The sequence below is a fragment of the Haliotis asinina genome, chromosome 8 (assembly GCF_037392515.1).
Source record: "Haliotis asinina isolate JCU_RB_2024 chromosome 8, JCU_Hal_asi_v2, whole genome shotgun sequence".
NCBI classification, from domain to species: Eukaryota; Metazoa; Mollusca; class Gastropoda; order Lepetellida; family Haliotidae; genus Haliotis; species Haliotis asinina.
The window spans coordinates 12,681,890-12,705,686 of record NC_090287.1 but is presented as its reverse complement, the minus strand read 5'-3'; the positions used below and the strand labels follow the sequence as shown (position 1 = coordinate 12,705,686).

General features: G+C 41.6%; 2 protein-coding genes across 2 annotated transcripts; both read left to right on the top strand.

The window, feature by feature from the left end:
* The first annotated feature begins 375 nt into the window (after positions 1-375).
* LOC137294460 (uncharacterized) lies at positions 376-20,294 on the top strand. The gene is made up of 4 exons (XM_067825482.1): positions 376-488; positions 5,308-5,620; positions 16,058-16,142; positions 20,020-20,294. The coding sequence occupies exons 1-4, from the start codon at positions 376-378 to the stop codon at positions 20,292-20,294; spliced, it is 786 nt and encodes a 261-aa protein (XP_067681583.1).
* Positions 20,295-22,448: 2,154 nt separating this feature from the next.
* LOC137294459 (uncharacterized) lies at positions 22,449-22,796 on the top strand. The gene has a single exon (XM_067825481.1). It carries the CDS (start codon positions 22,449-22,451, stop codon positions 22,794-22,796), a length of 348 nt encoding a protein of 115 aa, XP_067681582.1.
* The last annotated feature ends 1,001 nt before the right edge of the window (positions 22,797-23,797 follow it).

The window sequence follows — 23,797 nt, the reverse complement described above, 5'->3', positions numbered from 1 at the left end:
CAAAGGTTTACGTGGTTGGACAGTTTAACTTAGGTTTCGTGATAGTTCAGTGGGTAGGGACAAGATGGAAGACAGCATTTTCAATTTGGAAGAAATGAACGCTTTGCCCCTAATTGTATTCGAGAGGTCAACAGATTCAGTGGGGACTTTGTTACGATGTCGGGTGTTGTGCCCTGCAAGCAAAGATCTGATTTAGTGGTTGTTCAGGGGAAATTGACAGCAAATCGGTACATCAACGAAGTCCACGTCACATGTTTCCGATTATGAATCACAGGAGGAGTTGTTCCAGCCTGTTCTACCCTGCCAGTTCTCACTTCAGTGTCTTGCCATGGCCTTCCCGACCACCAGATCTAAACCCGATAGAACACCAATGGGATGAACTCGGTCAGCGTGTACGTCAACGTCAAAACAGCCGTCACACTGCAGGAAGAATTGCACAAGAGCGACTTCGTCGGTTTATATGGTCTGTGTCGAGCCAGTGCCGAGCAGTAATTGTACTGTCTTTGACATCTTGTGGATTCTAATAAACAGAAACACTACAAGACTGATGTTGTGCTGGCGATCTCATTGTCTAAAGGCGTGTGAACTTTTACATTTTTATCATTGCAACTACATGAAATAATTGTTCCTAAACTAACGCAATAAACTACAAATGGCTTATGCGTTTCTTTTGTGAAGAGCATATGTCGTAGTGAAAGCTAAAGCGTAGTTTAGAACGAAAGAAAAAGTGTCTTGTTAAACGCCACGGAGTAACTATTGTGACAACCATCCATGAAGCTGCCCGCAGCTTGTGTGAAAACTAAGGTTCAATAATGTATGTATACTGCTCAAAGACACTCCATTGTGATTCTCTACCCGATAGTCACAATACAGCAGCATTTGTCGCTCCACTACCTTCTGACAAAAATGGTCTTGTTGAGGAATTGGATCAGGCGTTGACACAATATCGAGCGTTCATGGAAAAGAAGGACCGTTTTCGAACATTCTCTTACTCAACTGTTGACATGACTGATTTGAAATAATCCATTCCTGTAATCTTTATCACTCTTTTGCCCTTTTCGCCACTGAAATCTGTTTCGTATGAAATTCTAGAAAGGATATTATCACGTTGTCACATTGTCGTCATCTCAAAAAAAAAGAAGCAAAAAGAGGCAAAATTTACCAAGCGAGACAGTGCGACAGCGCGACATTTCGGCCATTTGTCGCATTGTTGCGTTTTGAAAACCAAAGGGCGACGAACGACATACAAAAGCTTGAAAATACGCGACAGCGTGACATAATAAATATATCACATTGTCGCGATGTCGCCCCTTACGATTACCAGTGCTCATGTGTAGAAAGTCAACCAGTCTAAACGTGCGCAGAATTTCAGACTTCACTAGTCTTTTGTTAGCTCCAGTGGTTTCAGAAATAACGTAGCCCTCGTAATGGCAATAAGGGCTTCTTTTCTTGGAGTTAATGCAAATCTGTCACTGTTGTTTTGAAAATTATTTCACATATTGTAAATCTATTTTGTCAGTGAAGTGTGTTTTAGGACCAAGACAAACGATTACCTCTACGATTCATAGTAATGACGGCGCACGGTCATTCTAGGCGTGTCTAGCAAATTGCTGTGTAGGTGTGCGTCGCTTAGTCGCACCAGAAAGCTATGATCGCAGGTTCGAATCCCAGCACCATACTCATTCATCACTTTAGACATATCACCAATGTCAAGCTGACAGATTGTGAAAAAGTGAATTCAGGCCACGTCGGCCGTTCAAAATTTTCCTCTGTTCAGCCAGCTGTGGATGGATGGTGGATGGATGAAATGGTAATATGACTTAACCCTCCAGCAAAGACAAAGACAGTTTAGGTCGGGTTTGAACTTGATATTCCCGTGTGAAATACACTCACTCACTCACTTTTTATGTTGGGTCGCATTGGGAAATATGTATTGGCACAGATCGATACTCATGTCAATCAGTCGATTGACTCTAGCTGGCAGAACAGCCAGGTGGGCAAGGTGCAATTGTGAAATTGACACGTGTGATTTGCTCGGCAAACCAGACATTCGTGATTGCAGTACCTGAAACAATGAGATTATCACACGCCGCTATGTCAATTATTTGCAAAGCATTTAACTTTTTTTTTTAAACGAAGGTGAAAGGGGTAGGCCTCAATATGCTTTGGTCAGGTATCGTTTACGAACTGCACGTGCTGTTGGGACGACGGAAGGGATCTTGAAAAACCGTACCGATTCAACCTGCACACATATACAGACAAATCATTCTTTGGACATTTCAAAATATCAGTTATGGAAGTTGCGTCACAAATATGGTTTCCGTTACAAAAAAGTAGGCTCAGAAAATAGACGTGCACTGTGCGACAGGTCTGATATTGTTCGACTAAGAAACCAGTACTTACGCACAATTCGAAAGAAACGTACAGAGGTTTACGAGCCTGCATATTTGAACGAAACATGGGTAAATGCTTCCCATACCAGAGGGACACAATGGTTCGCTAGCTCCTCTTCAGAGTCCTGTGCCAGAAAATTACCACTTGGCAAGGGAGAGCGACTGATTGTGCGCCATGCTGGTTGCAAGAGTCGGTGATTCCTACCTGGCTGCTCCCTAGTCTTCACGGCAAAATCTAAAGACAACCGAGACTATCATACCGAAATGAACGCGATGGTTTTCTTAGAAAGGGTACAAAATCAATTGGTACTAGCACTGCCTCCCAAAAGTCTGATTGTCATTGATAACGCTCCATATCATGGCGTTCAAGTACCTAATACAAAGGCCCAAACATCTAACAGTAAGAAGGGGGACATGATAGAATGGTTGCCACCATCAAGCCAGTCGTCGTCAGGGTAGACTCTGACGACAGCGACACCGATTCGGACAACGGCGTCTTCTGAAAGTGGCAACACCGACTCCCATTGATCATCTCAAGTGGTAACCGGATAACGGCTTTAGAGATGACCCAATCTTCACAACAGATGCTTGTTGATTACCGGCTGTTCTGCCAGCAAGTGCCCCCCCCCCCCCCCCCCCCCCCCCCCCCGTACAAAATAGCGAAAGATGACAAGAAAATGGTGATCGTTTGTTAAACAACTTTTTTCTTCGGGTGTCCAAAATTATGAGACACATCATCAGAGTTGGTCTGTCGATTTCATGTGGCTGTGCAAACTTTGGCCTTGTTGCAATTATTAGATTTTGTGTTAGTGAGCAATTCATCGGTCTCATATGGAATCAAACGGACTGTACCTATAACTGTTATTCACGTGCACGTGACCTGTTTTCTCCCTGGCACTGAGATAGTTCTGAAACGTTTTACTTATTTCCAAAATCATGTATAAGTGAATTTGTAAATTATTTTTGTCCTAAAGAAAAGAAAAACTTGGGACAACTGAGAATCCGTAGGTACTGTTCCACATCAAATACTGAAAGGTGCTGCCTGCTTAAACGTCTTGTTCAAACACGTATCTACAGTCGGAACAGTACTCTCGGGTATTTCAATCATCGACTATGATTAATTTTGTAAAGGTGGTAGAGCTAGACGTCTTCTACCAAAACATGCCTCTACAACTGAATGGCGTGTACATACTCACGGGATCTGCTATCATTTCACAGAAACCTGAACTTGCAAAGAAGATACTTATCTTTACGTGGTTCAATATTAGCCTGGCTTCACATCTTTACAGTGGCATGATTTATTAAGAACGTCCTGAGGGTATTTGAATAGACTACTCCATCTCTAATGTTGATTAGTTTTGTGTGAATGCTAACAAGATGTGACACTGAAATCGATTCAATCAATTTAATGCATTTGTCATCTACTCATGGAGGACATCAGTCTGCATGTACAGGCCCAACTCGGGCATGCTCTGTCTGTGACGTTTTCATAACATATCTTGCTGTAATGTTGTTTGATCTTGTTTGCCAAATTGTAGAGTGAGTGCTTTTGTTTTACGTCACCTTTAGCTATATTCTAGCAATATCACGACGGGGACACCAGAAATGAACTTCACACGTTTTACCCATGTGGGGAATCGAACTCGAGTCTTCGGAGTGACGAGCGAACTCTTTAACCACTGGCCTACCCCACCGACCGCCAAATTGAGGAACACAATGCAACTGGAAGGTATGTAAGGGAGGCGAGGGGAGGGAGTAGAGGGAGTGGGGGTTGAGGTGGGAGAGAGAGAGAGAGAGAGAGAGGAGGGGTGGGGGTGGGGGTGGGGGATATATCCCAAAATCCGACATCACTTAATAGTTATTCACAATCGCATGCTTCTGACTCTGCCTGGATAGTCAATTACATATTTCCGGTTTTTCTTCATTGCTGTGTCTCAGACGAAGCAGCATATTCGCGTTTACTAAACTACACGTTTGTGACAGCTCTTACTCTTTACCTGGCCATTTCCATATCTGTACGTATATTACCAAATTACACTCATGTATAATATAAAGCATCTTGGTAAGTAATCATTAAAACTAGTGCATATACAGGTTATATTCTGTGTAGACGAGACACGGTTATCTGTGCATAGGCTTCATGGCCAGATGCACTAAACTGATCTGTGCAGAAAAAGTGACCAGCATCACTGTGATAGTGATTCATAAACACATGGCATTATATGACTTGCTTTTACGAATGTGGATTTTTTGTTAACGTGGAAGGGGTTTTGGGAGCTTTTATTTGCAGTTAACCAATATTGTTCGATGTCAGAAGTGAACCCAGTCAACGAAAGCGTCATGCGAACCTATCAGAACCAGTTTAAATACATACCTCAAAAAGACACCAATGATTAATACATAAAGTATATTATATAACGCAGACTGGATGTCTCCAAGCATGAGTGAGTGAGTGAGTTTAGCTTTTCGCAACACTCAATAGTATTCCAGCTATATGGCGGCGATCTGTAAATAATCGAACCTGGACCAGACAATCCAGTGATCGACAGCATGAGCATCGATCTGCGCAATTGGGGACCGATTATGTCAACCAAGGCAGTGACCCTGCCCACCCGATCCCGTTAGTCTTCTCTTACGCCTTGGATGAATTCCATTTGTCATTTTCTTCAGTTTCAGTGCCTCGTTTCTGCTATTGATTATTGGCAAGCCTTGTTCCCATTGTTCGCAAACGACCGCGCTGTGGTGCATGCTTTTCATACCTGTTCAGGTGTACTGTTAGTCTAACATTTCCCACTTGCAGATTAGACACTGTTCAAACTTCATGGCCTTTTCCTGACGTGCTTAATGTCATAGGTTGCTGACGGTGGTTCGGATATTCAGCGCGAGCAACATTTAACATTTTTATATGAGACAGGGATATGTGGTTGTTTGGTCTTGGAGTACTATTCTGTGGAGTTCCTGTAGCGGAATTGTCTTGCTTTGAAGTCAGTGGCAACATGGGGTACTTGTCTAGTCAAAGGTTGACTCTCCATACCTACATGAGTGACACCACTTCGACTGTTGGTGTGTGTGCTCTTCTCTGTGTCGTCGAGCCCCTTTGCAAATCCTTTAACTACTACGAAGTTTCTGGACTATGTGAAAGGAATAGTGAAACAAGACTTTCCAAGCCGGGTAATCTTCAGTCGGTTGCAAACTGGCTGTACACGGAATCTGTGCAAATACCGAAGGTACAATGTATACTTAAAGTTTGCTTTGTTGGGTTTTTAGCAGATGCTGGTACTTTTTGAAGTTCCGTTTAGTGTCCTTAACATACCTGCAATATTTTCAAAACTTGCGTTGTTGATACTGTGCTACCTACTTTTAGACATGACGTAACAACTCAAATTAACATCATTTTTGGGTGACAATATGTAAAATGTGTATTTCCATGTCAATGATCGATTGATTTTCTGTACTGCGCAATAACATTCTCTAGCTGATTACAAAACAAGTCTACATTAATGTGACGAAATGATACAAAATGGTTCTTAGTCAGAATCTGTGATGAGTCTTGTCACTGGGACGTGACGAATGTCACGTTAAACATTTATAGTCGTGATTATATGTATGGTAACATTCTTAGTTATCAATGGAGTGTACCGCTGCTTTCAGCTGTGTTCCAGTTGTTTCACAGAAGGTTAGCTTGATGATGGAAACGCCACAAAATACCTGTATCGTAATTACACCGACAAAGTACCAAGTGATGGATTATGTAAAATGGTATAGGTAGAGATTGAGTGAGTTTAGTTTTACGCCACACTCCAGCTATGTGGTGGCGGTCTGTAAATAATCGAGTCTGGGCCAGACAATCCAGTAATCAACAGCATGAGCATCGATCTGCGCAATTGGGAACCGATGGCCACCCGGCCAACACTGAAGGCCAATATTCTAACCCTCAAGGGTTGTCAGCATCTATAAGGAATATGTAATGTAGCTACTCCGATGAACGCAGTAGTCGTGTATCCATGGATTATATTCACAAATGTAGACAAGCATATGTTCAAAACGGCTTTGGGTTTTTCAATTGTCAAACGTTATATTGCTCTATACAGGCACCGTAAAACGATATATCACAATAGCGATATTCTTTCTGTCCATGTCCAGGTATTGTGTTGTGCTATATAATTCATTTCAGCACATTTTATCAAGTACATCCTTACAACATCTGAGAATAACATTATAAAATATACAAACATCAAAACAATCACTACAATACAGCAAACGGCCTCGATCATTATAGAAAAACTACCTTATGCTGTTGGTTATAATGGGTCTAGTTATGTGGGATTTTGTGAGGCCAGGTTTGATAATAATGTACTTAAGTCAATGAAGGTTAGGTGTAGTGTCCAGTCAACTCAGCAGCACCGTTTGTTGTTTGTAGTATGTGCTGTGCGTCACATGAGCATGTTACTCATATAACTGGCTTCAATGTTTATGTTGTCACTGATGGGGTCTCAGATATATACGGAACTACTTTTAAAACGCATCACGTGAATAAAACGTTTAAAGTTAGTGGTAACGGAAGAAAAGAATCTGCCCCTGTGGAAATTGTCAATCAAGATGGAAATGCAAGAAAAGGGGGAAAAGCAGTCATTCATCATTCAGTGCAACCATGAATTAACGACATCATTAAAGGGGACCAATTCCGATTTACACACGCTCTCAAGACTTTTCCTATGTCAGTGTCAGTAACAGGCATGGCCATCATTTGCGTGGAGCAGAAATGTTGTTTTGCTGACGAAAGTCCATACAGTTGTTACGGTTAATAATTTGACGTGATAAAAGGTATAAGAAATCCTCTCTGAACCAGCAAAATATAACACTGACAAGTCTAAAATATTCAATAACATATATTGAGCAGACACGAGCAAGATACAAGGATTCACAATAGAGGTTTCTAGTACAATGCAAATGAGTCAAATCTAAAGTAATGGGTCACAAATATAATATCAACTCACCAAGTCTTGATTTTCAGTGAGAAACAGTCCCACTAAATCTTTCACGGCGAGCGGTCAGTCTTGGACCAGCAGGTCGATGGTGGTGATCACACGAAGAGACAGGCATATGTAGATAGGCCGAGTGATGACACAACTCCAGTATTACTCTGAGTGTGTGTCCCGTCAACACAACAACACAGTCACTGATTCTTGAGCATTCTTGCGAACTATCGAAGCTTCGCGATCGGCCACGTGTTTACCAACAGTCAGAACACACCAAAGGGAGGCAACTCTAAAGCGCTACCGTAAAAGTGTGCCGCTGATTTAAAAGGCTATTATCGAGGATACGAAATGTGACCCAATAATAACTATCACTCAAAACTCTAAACACTGTGACCCAATAATAACTATCACTCAAAACTCTAAACACTGTGACCCAATAATAACTATCACTCAAAACTCTAAACACCGTGACCCAATAATAACTATCACTCAAAACTCTAAACACCGTGACCCAATAATAACTATCACTCAAAACTCTAAACACTGTGACCCAATAATAACTATCACTCAAAACTCTAAACACTGTGACCCAATAATAACTATCACTCAAAACTCTAAACACCGTGACCCAATAATAACTATCACTCAAAACTCTAAACACTGTGACCCAATAATAACTATCACTCAAAACTCTAAACACCGTGACCCAATAATAACTATCACTCAAAACTCTAAACACTGTGACCCAATAATAACTATCACTCAAAACTCTAAACACCGTGACCCAGTAATAACTATCACTCAAAACTCTAAACACTGTGACCCAATAATAACTATCACTCAAAACTCTAAACACCGTGACCCAATAATAACTATCACTTAATCAATAATAAATTAGAGAAAATACACTCTTGTAGCACTGTGTCTAGCAGTATGTGGTCGTATGTTATCCCGCTGCAAAAGGTGAAGATTCTGATAATGATAATAACTTTGAACTGTCTCGCAGCGTCGCAAGGACATGTCGCCAGACTCCCCCACTCGGTGCCCTTGGTTTGGTGCCTCCTGATCTCATGGTGCAGATCAGGAGAGTGCCCTAGTTCGTCACCGGGAGCACAGCCCTTCTGACACTCTGGGTAATGCTGAAGACTGTAATGTTGGGAGTTTACATATTCTCTGGAAAGTTCATGGTGGGTTCGATTAGGCAGCGTCTTTCCTTTCGCTATCTGGGCTGCGTGTTGAGGGGGCAAGAGTTGATGATGAGCCTCACCAGCTTGACTGTGCCACGATCATCCAGACAATCTCTGAGGCATATTTATCTTAATCTGTAAAACATAACAATAAATTAGTTTATCATTGTGTCTTGTTGTTTCATAAGATATGAAATCGTCGTTAAACTATATGCATGTAACAACCGTGCCCCATAAGGACTAAAAGGTACCGCTCCTTATCGGAGTGAGGACGATGTGACGATCTCGGACCGGGGTCGTGGCACACGTTCTCCATGAATGTGGTCAGTAAATTTGTCGTAGGTGCTGTGATAACCTGTGAGAGTTGAACTTCTGGCCACAGCTCTTTCTCCGTCACCACCTGATAAACATGACATTATGTGACGTCAACAAGTTAGTGCTCTTAAAAAAATTATGTGTGATTTTGGTTCACGGTCCTTTTGTCACGTTTTATGCATCTTTTTGAGTGAAAAGGTGATTTTCGGCAAATGGTGGGTTTCATGTGTTTCTCGGTATGCACCTTTTCCTCAACGTCACATTACGTCACACATAGTTCGGGTGACGCGTCTTAAAGTAGTTAAGAATAAAACCAAAGGGGTGAAAGAAGGTCAGCAAAAAGTTCAACCATACTCACAACATAGAAAAAATACACGCATTTCAAACACATGGATTTACCTACAAAATGAAACATAAGTCAAACGCATTAGCAGGTAGGTACAAAGAAAGGCAGTGTTAAGCTTGTTGAATAGATATCTCGGTATAATTGAATCTGGCAGTTACTTTGCCACTTTGGGAAGATGTTATATTTTTGTAGGCTTTTGATTAGTATACCATTAGTATACCATTAGTATACCATTAGTATACTGAACAGCAGAACAAAACGTTTTGTCAAGTGTCTGAATAGAAAATATAAACACGAAAACGTACAGTCATGAGATTGGATTCGAAACTTGCATTTCTTTTGCTGTTCAGTATATATTTAAGTTAGCTCCTGTGAGTTCAAATACCACTTTGGCCTTACCAAGCACACCAACATGGCCGAAATCCACGTGAACTGTGTAGATCCTGCGTGCTTTCTACTCTTTCGTTTATTAATTTATTGACTGTGTTTTGTTTGTTTTTTTAACTGCTTGATATTCATTGAGTGAGTCTGTTAGAATTCAAATTACTTAGTGTTGTCTAAGTTTTTGTGCCCATTATTTCCGTCGTAAATATTGATGGCGTGTCTGGGTGTTTGTCTGTAAGATTTTACTAGCGTTCCTGTATGAAAGCTAGTGCTGCGTTGTTTCAGTGTTCGGGTTGGTTTGTTTGTTTATACCGGAGGAGCGGTGTGGTAGCCTAGTTGTCACGCCAAAGGTCCTGGTTCGATTCCTCACATGGGTACTAGCCCATTTCTGAGGTCCCCTCCGCCGTGATAATGCTGGAATGTTAAAAGTGGCGTAATACGTGACTTGCAAATGTTTACCGTTCTCGTCTTAGTTCTATGAGGATTTCCGTGCTGATATTGGGCAGAAGTGAGTTCCTGACTATATATTAGCTGAATATTATTGTTGCATATCATGTTACGGCAAAAGGCAGATTCATAGTAATATTAACACGTCTCAGAAACTGATCGTGCCTACTGTCAATCACCTTTAGAACACAGAGGCAAATTCACTTCCAAGTACAATTAGCAGCAACGTAAACTCAGTAAGAGAATTTATAACTTCTGTCTACCGCAGATTTGACAAGCAGGGACTTGATTCTGGAAGTAGATCCACCGAAACCGTGAAGACATTACCGGTTCACATGTTGAAAATACTGATTTTTATACTGAAGGTTATAGGTTAAATACAGCTGCATATCGAAGTACTTCGTTAAGGAACTGAACAAACATGACATCGTTATTATCATTATTATTTTTTACAGATTAGAATGAAAATGCAGCAGAGAGGGTTCGGGTGATCCTGGCACAGTCAGGCTGGTCAAGCTCATCATCAGCTCAGGGCCCTCGACCTGTCCTACACGCAGCCCAGACAGCGAATGGGACTTCTCCCAGGAAATACTGCCTAGTCGAACCCACCAAGAACTTTCCGGAGAATATGGAGGCTCCCCAACACTGCCGCCTTCTGCATTACCCAGATTGTCAGAAGGGCTGTGCTCCCGGTGGAGAACCCGGGCACTCTCCTGATCTGCGCCAAGAGATCAGGAGGTACCAAACCAAGGGCACCGAGAACAATGGGGAGCCTGACGACAGTGTACTTGGGATGCAAGCGAGACATTTCAAAGGCGAGGTCCGCATATTTATCATGCTTTTCCTGAATCTTGCCAATCACATTGCTGTCAAAAGGGACAGAAAATTCAATGATATAAATAATTTCATTGGTTTTATCAAAAAGGACAAGATCAGGTTTGTTGGCTGGAATTCGTCTCAGGCTGTATATTGGCCTATTCCAGAGAAGTTTAAAAGCATCATTTTCCAGGACGCCCTGGACATGTTCAGGGTCATACCATGGATGGACCTCGGAGTCAAAGCCACAGGCGTGGCGGAGACGATAATAAAAGCAGCGAGCCATGCCATAGGATATTTATAAAGCGCTCATATCCATGCAACTAGTGTTTGCTCAAGGCTCTGGTCTTTGTTTCCCTCGAGCATTGGATGTCAGTCAACTCGCCCATCGCGGTCCCAGCTACCGATTCAGAGCCCAAATGCATCAACATCATCAAAGCTGCACACGAGTTTATACAAAATCCAACAGATTTCAATGAAAATATTTGCAATTTTTCTAATCGATGAACGTAATATGATTTCCATTTTGCAAAGCTCTTTCACGTTGGCACCGAGAACTCCCAAGTCTTACTTTGTTGACCTTTTCGGATTTTTCAAATGCACGTCTTGAAACGAAACATGTGTACACCAGTCATATTGTTCATGGTTACCGGACCGGTATTGAAATAAGTATAGTGCATGTTTATCAATTTCATATTTCTTTTGGAAATACACATACGTTTAAACCAACTACTCAATATTTGAACGATTCGAATATCCACCGAAAAGTCACTGAGTGAAAAGGAAAAACACAGTCGCGTACATTATTGACATCTGTCGCAGAAAATCAATGACTACATCGCGAAATGAGTCGCCATGTACCAATGACTCCCTTTCACAATGATTGCATAAAAAAGTTGTTCATCCATATATTGTTATCATGTCTTACTGCCTTAACTTCTAAATGCCTCTCAAAGATGTGTAAGCGTATGTTTGTTTATTGCTTGACGCAGCTCGGCGTACCTGCTACATAGCAACCTGTTCCTAGACGGATTTTGTTCACAAGAAACAGAACATGAAGATTAGGTTTTCATGCTCGGTTTGCTAAATACCTGTTTTACACTTCACAACCTTTTCTTGAAGTCCGCATACAGTATATAATAATCTCTCTATGTGACTAAGTTCGTGACTAAAAGGATATGGATCGATGTTCTTGAAGTCTAACAGCTGAACGTTAGGAATCGAGGAAACATCCACACATAAAATCATTAATTCTAATCATTTAAATAGTGTATTGTCGAAGCGACGATGACAACAATGATTTATGTTTTGCGTGACCGACCGTCTTGAGCGGCGATAAACTTTCTCTCGTCTCAGCGATCAAAACTTCAGGACGAATAACGTCATTACTCAGGTGCTGGGACAAACGTTCATTACGTGAACCAGGGAGCCGATATAGATGGGGAGAAGAAACTCCTCGAAAAGCCGCTGAACGTATGTCTCGGGTCGCTACGTAACCAGTGTAGCCAATATGGTGGAAGCGTAGTATTTAAGATTGAGCCCGGTTTATTTTCAACAGCTGACTAAGTTCGCTGAGTGTTGTGACAACTGAAATTCTGCATGTAGAAGATAAGTGAACTATTTTGTCACTTCAGTTTAAGTCCAATAATTGGTATTAGTGTCCGTATTAAAACAGTAGATTTGTATTAAAGTTTCAAGTCGGCATGTTATAGCTCACTGGCTCCTATTCTCGATTCACCGCGAAGATAGACTAAATTGTGCCGATAAAAACTTCTTTCACACATTCGTTTAATTTTTAGAAGGAGAACATACCTTCAGTTGAAAGGTATTTGCAAGTAATAGTGACAGTTTCATGGCTTAAAAATTGTTAAGGTGTAATTGAGGTTTGTGAAAAATGACATTTCGCCAATGAAATGCTATACGAGCATGACGAGGCACACGTTAATTAGTACAAATGGTAAAGAAAGCAAGCGAGTGACCTATCCCTGTTGAAGAGTATCTCTGCATGCATATGGACGTTTTTCATCCATATCATTATCAGCCTTCTGAAAGGTGTTTACAGTAGCTCTCTAATTAGTCAAGTGGTTTTCTGTTCTGTTCAAAGTGTGCCCACCACTAATCCGAGGAAAAGAAGGGTTCGATTCCCCACATGGGTACAACGTGTGAAGCCCATTTGTGATGTTGCTGGAATATTGCTAAAAGCGGCGTAAAACCATACTCACTCGCTTTTTAATCGAGACAACATGCCCTGTCACGCATGATGTAACAGACATATCGACCTCGGTATTGGCAAGTGTCCCGACTGATAACAGTGAATACTGTCCCCGTACACAGAACCGCCACAGAGATAAGAATATTTCTGAGTTCTCCAAAAACCCCAGAGATATCCTGCGAAATAGCAAATGGGTTGAGTTTTATGGCCTGATAACTTATGTAGCGTCAATATGGAGGATCTACTCCAACCTCAGCTACCATAAATAGTATTTGGTGATTTTTTAAAATTCATCACATTTTGTCCAATACCAAATGCTATCTTTGAGTACATGTGCTGAAAGTACCCTGTTGCGTGACCAGCCTGCTGGTAGAACCGGAAGGAATGCGGTTCCTGTCTCCCGTTCCTGCACCTACTGGAATCCCTTCCTCTACCGCCACAGGGTGTGACCTACAACTAGCAGGAAGCCCGCTATATTTGCCTCTTACCACTGCCAGTGGGATGCCGGCGTCAATACGGGGAGCTGCCCTGTGGGACAGCCATTTCATGATCATGTAATTCAGACCCGGGGCAATCTACTCCAAGCCTATAATTTCTTCCTTGTAACAGCCCTGTGATGAAACTGGGATCCGACCTGCAACACCATGCAGGATGATTTTAAATGTGCTCTTCCCATGGTCAAATGGGGATTTAGAGGAGCCGAGATGCTTTATCCAGTTGATACACAACAAACATAAACATATACATTAATTAAAAAATATAATTTCTTTGCAATTTTACTTCTCACAGATGCTTCGGTTTCAAAGTAAACATTGATTTCTCAACTTGAATGCCTGATCAAAATTGGAATTCATCTCCACATCTCCATATATAATTAATTTACATAATTTTCCAGAAACGTTCACATTTTGCATGCTCCCATGTTGAACCTTTGGTGGAAGAACACTGCAGTAAAATTTGCCAAAATGCTTCTCCATGTATTACAACGAATTACACTGATAAAACGTTTCGGCTCAATAACAGACAGTTTATAGTTGTGCATTTTTGATATGCTATATCTCAGAAGAACATTCACTTCTAAATACATCCGTGTACTAAAAACCGTTACTATGGGATGGTCAGCGCGGAAGGACAAGGGTCTCCAGCCAACGGCACCAAGGATACCATGAGGGTGTACTGTAACAGTAACGCTATATCATGTACCCTCAGACTGGCCTTTGGGCCCATTTGAGCATGACCCTTGAAGGTCCGGGGTAGAAGAGCACATCAGCAACCCATGCTTGCCATAAAAGGCGACCATGCTTAGGCGACTAACGGGATCCGACGGTCAGGTTCGTTCATTTGGTTAACACATGTCATCGGTTCCCAGTTGCGGAGATCGATGCTCATGCTGTTTATCACTGGATTATCTGGTCCAAACTCGATTATTTACAGACCGCCGCCATGTATCTGGAATATTGCTGAGTGCGGCGTAAAACTAAACTCACTCATTCACCATTCGGGCATACGTTTCTAGGCATTGCCTTTGTTAAAGTGAATGAGTGAGTTTAGTTTTACTCGGTAATATTCCAGCTATACTAAGCACATAAGAAAACTGAACATACAGAAATTAAAAATCTAAATTTATCAAACCTAAGGATTTAAATTCAGAGATTAGAGACATGTATCCAACATGCATGCACTTGCCACATTCCGTGACGTCAGTGGTTTTGTGGTTGTCTTTCAGGAAAGAAAAACAGAGCAAATGAATGCCACACAATACTGTCACTTTGTAAAGCTCAACCCCTGCCCCTGCAATCGTCCAAATAAATGAAAGGCTATTGAAACGCACAGCATGCCAAGGCTAACGTCTGCCTAACGTCATGAGGCCATTGGGATGGTCCGTGGTGGAATGTCTCAACGACAAGTACATGCACATTTCCACTGCCACCGGAACACCTGCACTGATAAGACGCTACCAGGCCACAAGAACGTTATGCACAGGTCTGTGTCTTGGAGAGGAATCGCTTTGGTGGTGATTCCGTGACGATTTGGGGTGGAATAACAGCAGGCCAGGGAACGCCTTTGGTGACTTAACTGTTGTGGGCTACAAAGATCAGATTCTTCCACTTGTGACAATTTCTTTTCTGTGACGTCATGGCTCTAGGTTAACATTCCAACAGGACAAAGCCCGCCCTCATACGGCAAGGATTGCTATGGATTTCTTGCAACACCACAACGTTGAATTACCTGGGTCTGCCAATTCGACGGATCTCTCCCCGATAGAGCATATTTGGGACGAGATGGATCGACGTCTACGCCGTCTTCCTCATCCGACGGATAACGTCCTTGACCTTGCAACAGAACTTTGAATTTGGCGTGACATTCTACAAGCCTTCCTTGCACGTTTGATAGGCTCTATGCGTCGTCGATACACTGCTGTTGTCAATGCCGATAGTGGACATACCCGTTATTGAGCTTGTGACATGGTCGTTTGACCCCTTTCCCGCTGGTGGATTTTCAAATGAAATTATCCCGACTTGTTATGGTTTCATGATCCCTCCAATAAAGTTTATACGTTCCTTACTTATGAATATGAGCCAGACAATGTGACCATGCAAAGCAATGTAAATATCGCACTGTCGATAGTTGGTTCATTTTACACTATAAGTTATCACATCGTGTCGAGGGAAATACGGGGTTTTATCAGTCCCGAGTAAGGTTGTATTCCCCGAGCAGGAGTACACGACTTTTATACTCCCGCTCGCGGATCGTGATGGATATACATGGTTTTTATCAGGGTTACGTGGACCAATCAAAACTCGGCATTCTTACAAGAGGCTAGATAATTGTTTTGTAGTGAGTGAGTGAGGGAGGGAGTTAAGTGTTACGTCATACTCAGCAATATTCCAATCACATGGCGATTGTTGTTGTACGGGCGTCAGTGCGACAGTATCTCCTAGACGATTACATAACTTACAAACTCTTTTGTCTTTCAGAGTTTGGCGGGCGTTTGCGAGAATCATATGTGTGGGCCTGTTGAGCAATGTCGGCCTCTAGGTGGAGTTGCAACATGCATCAAAGGTAATCATATCATAAATATTTTTAATATAAGTGGTCTCATTACCAAGTGGTCACTGCGAGTAATGATATCCGTAGGTTGAGAATCACGTTGTGAGAATCACGTTATGCAAATTGTTCAACAACCATAGGTTATCAACACTATGTATCAAAGAAACTCAAGAAAAATATTTTTTCTGTGTTATCATGTTATGTTCAAGAAGAAACATCTAGGGGCTAAATGTTTGTTGAACGTTAGACGTTTGGTAGTACACTCCCTGACCATGAGTAAATACCAATTACCAATTGGTGACATGAGCAACGTTAATCACATATCAGAAACTGTTTCTTGTTGGACATAGGCAGTGATACCTTAACTCAGACGGGACGGTGGTTAAAGCGTTGGCTCGTCACTCCGAAGGTCCGGGTTCGATTCCAAACATGGGTACTATGGGTGAAGTCCATTTTTGGTTTTCCCCGTCGTGATATTGCTGGACCATACTCACTCACTAGCTAACATAACTCAGGGGAACCTTTTCTCAAGGCGTGTTTAAAGTATTTCCATCGTTCATTTGAGCGTCCCAAAATAACAATTTCGCATTCTTAGATTGCAGAGAAGACGGGCACTAGGAGATGTAACATGACAACACGGACTAATCCAACCTTCTGTCAGAAGACGCTCGTGTCAATAAGGTTTAAGCGACATGTTGTGTCCAAGAAAATAACTTAATATCTGATAAACCATACCAAGAGCCTGAGAGGAATCCATATTCTAGCACTGAACTTCACCGGCTAGTTAGCAATTATCGGTCAAACGTTACATTTAGTGACTGGACAATAAAAAAGCATATATTTGATGAAGGTGTTTGAGACAAAGGCACTTCTGTCTCTGCGAGGAATAAAAGTTTAAAAATATTATTTTTGAGATGACCCCCCGATTCAGAATGCTTCACAGTACATCACGATATGCTGTACTGTGAAGCATTTGGAATCGGGGGGTCATCTCAAAATATTATATATATCTTAAAAGTCTTTAATCCTCGCAATGACACGGGCCCTGTAGTTTGAGGCCCTAATGTATGGGTTTGACCAAGTCAGCCTGGATAATCTGTCCAGATCTGACAATGACAGACGCACTCCAAAGCAGCCATCACAAAACCCACACACCATTATCATAGAAAACGTTTGGAAAGTACTGGAATAGAAAGTGGGCAAGGTGTTTGGGGGAGATAAAAAAGAGAAATTGATCTGATGTGAGTTGAAAGTGATGAATGTGCCAAACCAGCATAATAAGAGTAAGTGAATCTGCTTTTTACGCCGCTTTTAGCAATATTCCAGCAATATGACGGCTGGAGACACCAGATATGGGCTTCACACATTGTACTCATGTGGGGAATAGAACCAGCGTTTTTGACGTGATGAGTGAACGCCTTAACCACTAGTCTGCCCATCGTCCCGTCCTACTAATAAATGCATTCAGAGACGATTCCGGGAGGTGTTCCTGGTAGGAGGACATGTCGCTAAATAGTGAAATGTTCTGGTCAATCCTGCTGAAACATTTATATAATTTGCTTGTCAGTTTCACTTCAGCAACAATCGAGACTTCTTTAGAACTTACTTATATCCAGTGAACTGTGTAGAATCGAAAATAGAGCGTCACTTACATCGTATTATATTGTGCATATTACGTCGGCGGTTTAATGTCATGGCGCGGAATGGTTTACATTTGTGTTCCTGGATGATATTCTCTGGTGGGTCTCTGTAAAAATTAACCTTACTTGTGAATGCCACACCAATGCTTTAGGTCAAATGACACACTGACTCAGGTCTTTTTCACAGCATGAAACTACTCTAAATAAATAATGATTGTTTTCACCTTCAACGTAACAAGTTCCTGATGACAGGCTGAGATAAAGTAACGCTATGTAAGTGGAAGACTGTTTACTGAGGGTCGGCGTCGGATTCTTAGCAAAACATAAATAAAATTGTTAGAGTTTGGAATACATTGGATATATATATATGTAAATGTGAAAGAATCACAATATTTCCTACTGTTTTCATTCCCACGACTACCATTTAACTCAAATGTTTCGAACAGGCTGGGGATGTAATGTCTACAGCACGGATGTGTATTTGTGTGTAAAGATACACGCATCTGCATTTGAAATATGCGTGCACATTGTTTACTTTCGGTAACTGCATATGGTTTATAAACAACAGAATCGATTTCAAACATCGGAAATAAAACATTTCCATTTTATTGAAAATGAATATTAACAAAGAGGGTTACCCTGAAAAATATTGTCCTTTCGTGCATTTTCAGTATCGATGAGATGACAAGGAGTGATGCAGGTGTTATCACTCACGAATAGTAACTTTGACGTGACCCTCATGTTCGAAACGTTCGGTCCCTAGGAAATCTTAACTCTGATTGTGACCAATGTGTTAACGATGAGCTTAGGAAGTTCGCAGCGCAACTAACGTTGGGAGAATAGCTAGTCTGGTCAAGAGCTTTTCGTATGGTAACTCATAGAAACATTCTGGTCACGCACTCTTCGTATGTTAACTCATATACAGTGTTGTTCCAAAGTTTCGTAAAATATGGCCCCAAGGCCCCTACATGTACATGTAAGGTTGTAAGGGACACCAGAAAATTTAGAGGGTCTTGAAAATTTGAAAATTTCAATATATAGAAAAAGAATAGAAAACATAATATGTTCATTTAATATTTGAACCAATCATGAACTTTGTTAGGTTGAATATGCTGACAATTCACTAGTCCATAGCCCCTATACAGTCTGTGCGGACCTATACAGTCAAGACATGACTCTGAATCGCGATACAAAGGACCGCATTGGGGCTCTCGGCTAACAAGTCACCAGAAGGACGTTTATGATCAGCAGATTCAAAATGTCTCTTCAAAGTAAAAGTTTTAACAACCATCATCTGTCACAAATGGATTACTCCGTGTTAAGTTTGACTCACAGCACAATTTGCATATCATTCCATCATTGTTAAAATAATCTCACGAATACACTCACTTGGCTTGGTATGTATCCTCTTCGTGTCAGCATCCAAGTTAGTTTTTAGGGGGGAAATGTGAACTGATGGTGGTGTTTCTTCGTTTGAAGGGATCTTTCTCTCGTGAGTTTCATCTTGATTGCTCCCTTCCCCCCATTTTTTTTAAAAAATAGCATGTTGGTCGCAGTTGCTACTTGGGCGGCTTGCTCTCCGCCATGCTTGACCACCACGTTTACGTTAAATGTATGACAAATTATTTCATTGGCTGATACACTGGAAATCTCACGCATGGATATGCAACGACGTATCTGATAATGCATTCAAAGTGGCGGGGTAAACATTGTCGTGCTGGTTTCTCGTGTATTGCAGGCGAAAAATAATTTTAACTCATATAGAAACGTTCTGGTCAAGAACTCCTCGTGGCTTAACTCATTTAGAAACGTTCTGGTCAAGAACTCCTCGTGGCTTAACTCATTTAGAAACGTTCTGGTCAAGAACTCCTCGTGGCTTAACTCATTTAGAAACGTTCTGGTCAAGAAACCCTCGTATGTTAACTCATATCGAAACGTCCTGGCTACGACATTTTGTTGAAACTTTCGAAAGTTCTAGAAAAGCCTCCCTTTAAGAAACACACTACCAGTTCAAACGTATATCTCCAGCCACTTTATTGTTTTGCGCACAGAAAACAAGTTTTTATTATGTATGTTCTTGAAATATGAGCGCTTTGAGCATATATTTTATATGGAATTCAACGCGCTGTAAATACACATTATTTCATTATTTTTTTTTTATCAATTTAGCATTAGGCCATCAGTTTTGTCTACATGAGACTAGAAACCAATATGCACTTTGAAATCATACATATTGTGTTGTTTTTCAGTGAATCGATGTTACATGTTGGTGAATGGGCGTGCTCGTTATGCTGGCACACTGTCTACTACAAGAGAGGGCTACACATGTCAGCGATGGGACGATCACACTACACATTCTCACTCCGGCAATGGTGACCACGCGAGTTTCTTTCCTGACGATGACACTTTGGAGTCAGCGGCCAATTTCTGCCGTTCACCAACCTCCGACGGTGTAACAAGTCTCTGGTGCTATACCACAGACCCAGCTAAGCGATGGGATCACTGCGACGTACCTCAGTGTTGAATGCCAGAAACGACTAATGCACCAGGCAGTTGAGGGAGACACACCTCTATCAAGAAATGGCGTGCCATAAATTTATAGGTACCGCTGTACAAGTGGACTGTATTTTACGCACAGGTTGTTGTGCACCATGCTATTGGCAGACAGAAATCTGCAATCAACACTAAATCAGAACTGTAGCTTTAAGATTAACTGTGTCACAAAGATTTTCATACTTGCATGCCAAAGCAACGGGAATGATAGCAAGGTAACGTCTGACACTTTGACTGAACAATTTGAGTCACAATTTAATTCTGGACTCACAAAATTCCAGACACTCTAGAGAGAGAAGTTTGGAAGTTTGGGAAGTTGTACGTGAATGAATGTATGTTTATAATTAACATGACACTAAATTCAACTCAATTTGACTTAATCTGGCTAAGTGATCCAACTGAAATAACATAAGGATTAGTTGTATATCTTTGTCAGTATCGATTAACAACACACAGAGACTCCACGTCCGTATGTTCTTACAGTAATCATTCGTTTTATCAAAAGATGACCTCTCGTATGAGTCTTATGTGATGGGAACGCCGTATATTTAAATCTACATTTAAAGATTTGTCATAAGCCGGGCACGCGTGCCGCATTCAGCTGTGAAGAGCTCAGTTTCGTAAACGACCTACCACACGGACATTGTCAATCGAAGCTGTACTTCAATCGTGATTTTTGGTTTGTCAGCCAGAAGCAAGGGCGAAACTCAGCAAAGTGTGTCAATCTTTACTGACCCCATTAAATAACAATAACTGAAAGGCATTTCAAACTGAAACGCACTTACAATGTTTATGTTCTCGAATAAATATTACACGAAAGATTCTCTGAGACTGACAATCCCTCTGTTCAAATATGAGTCTATTTTCCGAAATCATTTGCATGTTTGGCTTAAGTGTGATTATGAATAATTAATGGATTCAATTAGTCCAGATGCTGTCAGTCTTTAGTTTCAGTTTTGTTTGTTCAAACACATTAACAAGGCAAATATACAGGTTGTGGTGGCTCAGTCATTACATCGTTTCATCAATGTATTCCGGGTGTATTTGCTGGAGATGAAATTCAAAGCTATTTCAGGTTCTTTTGATTGCGGTTCTCTGTTCGGAAGCAAAGACTGATTTCAGCAGTTGTCTGTGACAATCCGGTTTCGAACTGGCCTTCAGCAATCCACGCTTGTCGATAGAGGCAACTTACGGGATCGGGTGGTCAGGCTCGCTGACTTGCATGACACAGTCATGTCATTGTAGTTCCCAGCTGTGTTATTTACGGGCCGGCATATAACTGTTATATTGCTTAGTGCGGCGTAAACAACAAGCAAACAAATTCTTTAAGACGTCAATCGACGATACAGTGAGTTCGCAGATACAAAACAAATCCGCTTTGCTTAGCATTAGGTCTTTGTCACTCATTTCCCTGGGGAGGATTTGCTGTGAATAGGACACTATATTTTACAGTGTACATGTACAGTACATGTTATTTGTGTGCAGTATACAACCCTGTGCAGTTAAAAGAACCCATCTCCTAATTACGTAATTAAGAGATTTAAAAATCAGACCAAGTTTACCGCTTCCGTACAACACAAATATACATCATACGAACTACGTACTTGTTGCAAGTGTGCCGCGTTGCATCTTCTACCACCTATGCAAAAGTTTAGCATGTGGTATACTTCACTGAGGGGGTCAATTTCTTATGTAAAAGGGTGTTTTTCAAACAAACGAAAACATCAAAAAGTTACAAGACCTCAAATTGAATCCTTTTATTGGCAGTTACATGAATCATGACAAAACCATCGATTCTAACCCCCAGAAAATGTGAGTGCAAAACTTAACTGCCAACTGAAAAAAGAAAATTGTCAAACATGATTTACCGATGGGAAAGCCTTCTTATATTCACGACTCATGTTGGGTGAATTTTTCATGTAAATGGTTTATACATTCAACCATGTATACTGACGGGCAAAAGAAATTTGACGTTGCAAAATGTATCGTAATTTCAACATATAAAATCAGTATCAAATATAAATTGTTACATCGTTATTGCCTCAAACACTAGTTTGATTACCACAAGAAAACGCAACTCTTTACCACTTTGGACGGAAAACAACAAACAACAAAACACGTAACAATGACAAGGTTAAGTCCAGAGGAGAGAGAGAGGGCCATCGGAATGCTGCAGCTGGGCGCCACTGCGGGTGACGTTTCAAGAACGTTCCACCGTTCTGTCGTTACCGTCAGGAACCTTCGTCGGCGTTGTCAACAGACTGACCAGACTTCAGACAGACCCAGAACAGGCAGGCCAAGGGTGACAACTGCGCAGGAAGATCGCCACCTGAGGCTATTGCAACTGAGAAACCGCTTCCTGACGGTGACGTCATCAGCGGCAACGGCTCTTGGTTACCCAGTCGGTCGACGGACGGTAACAAGAAGACTACGTGCACATGGTATCAGGGCCAAGCAGATTCTGTATATCTAGAAGCGATGGAAGGGCTACAGAATACAGAAGAGATGAAAGGACAGCTCGCTGCTGCTTCCAGGAAGCAGAGCCGTATGGTGTGGGAGGCGTTATGGTATGGGGTGCCATTTGCGCTGGCCAGAAGACATCAACGGTAATCTGACCGGCCAGCGATATATATTGACCAGGTTCTTCGACCGACAGTTCTGCCAATCCTTCAACAACAACGACAGGGGATATTGTTCCAACAGGACAATGTTCGACTGCACGTTTGCTAGAGAACTTCTTTCACGTCAACAACGTTAACGTCCTTCCATGGCCTGCACGCTCTCCTGACATGTCACCCATCGAGCACTTGCGGGACCACCTCGATCGACAGATTCAACGGAAACAGAACCCACCAGTTACAGTTCGACAAATGGCTCAAGCACTTGTCGAAGAATGGAGACGTATACTAGCTGACGTCATCAGACGCCTCACCACTTCAATGCGAAGATGCGTGTTTGCGTGTATTCAATGCAGAGATGGACACACTCGCTATTAGTGACTTCAAATCCCAGATTGCTGTGTTTCACGTTCGGACCGTCTGACAGTGAAATCTCTATTTTGACCCCATGTCGACCAAAATAAGTCAAAGTCTCTGTTAAAGCTGAATTCTTTGTACTGAACATGTGCCAGTGTCATTGTTTAACAAATAACATCCATATTTCACTTTGTTCTTGTTGTTTTAAAGCCATAACATTTTTCCAGGCGGAGTTTCTTTTGCCCGTCAGTTTATACTGCGTACAATCTGTAAATTAGTATAACACATATGAGTACAGATGTGTCAGACATCGGTAATAAAAATACATGGTGCAATGTTATCCGTCATTAATGATCAGTGGAAGGCGAATCTAGGGTCCAGAGAAGACAAAATACCACTTGCCTTAAAATACAGCAGCATGAGAACTACATTCAGTCACATCTCTGATCCATTTTTCTAGATGATCTATGCCGTTTCATCTAGACCTCTTGCGTTGGCC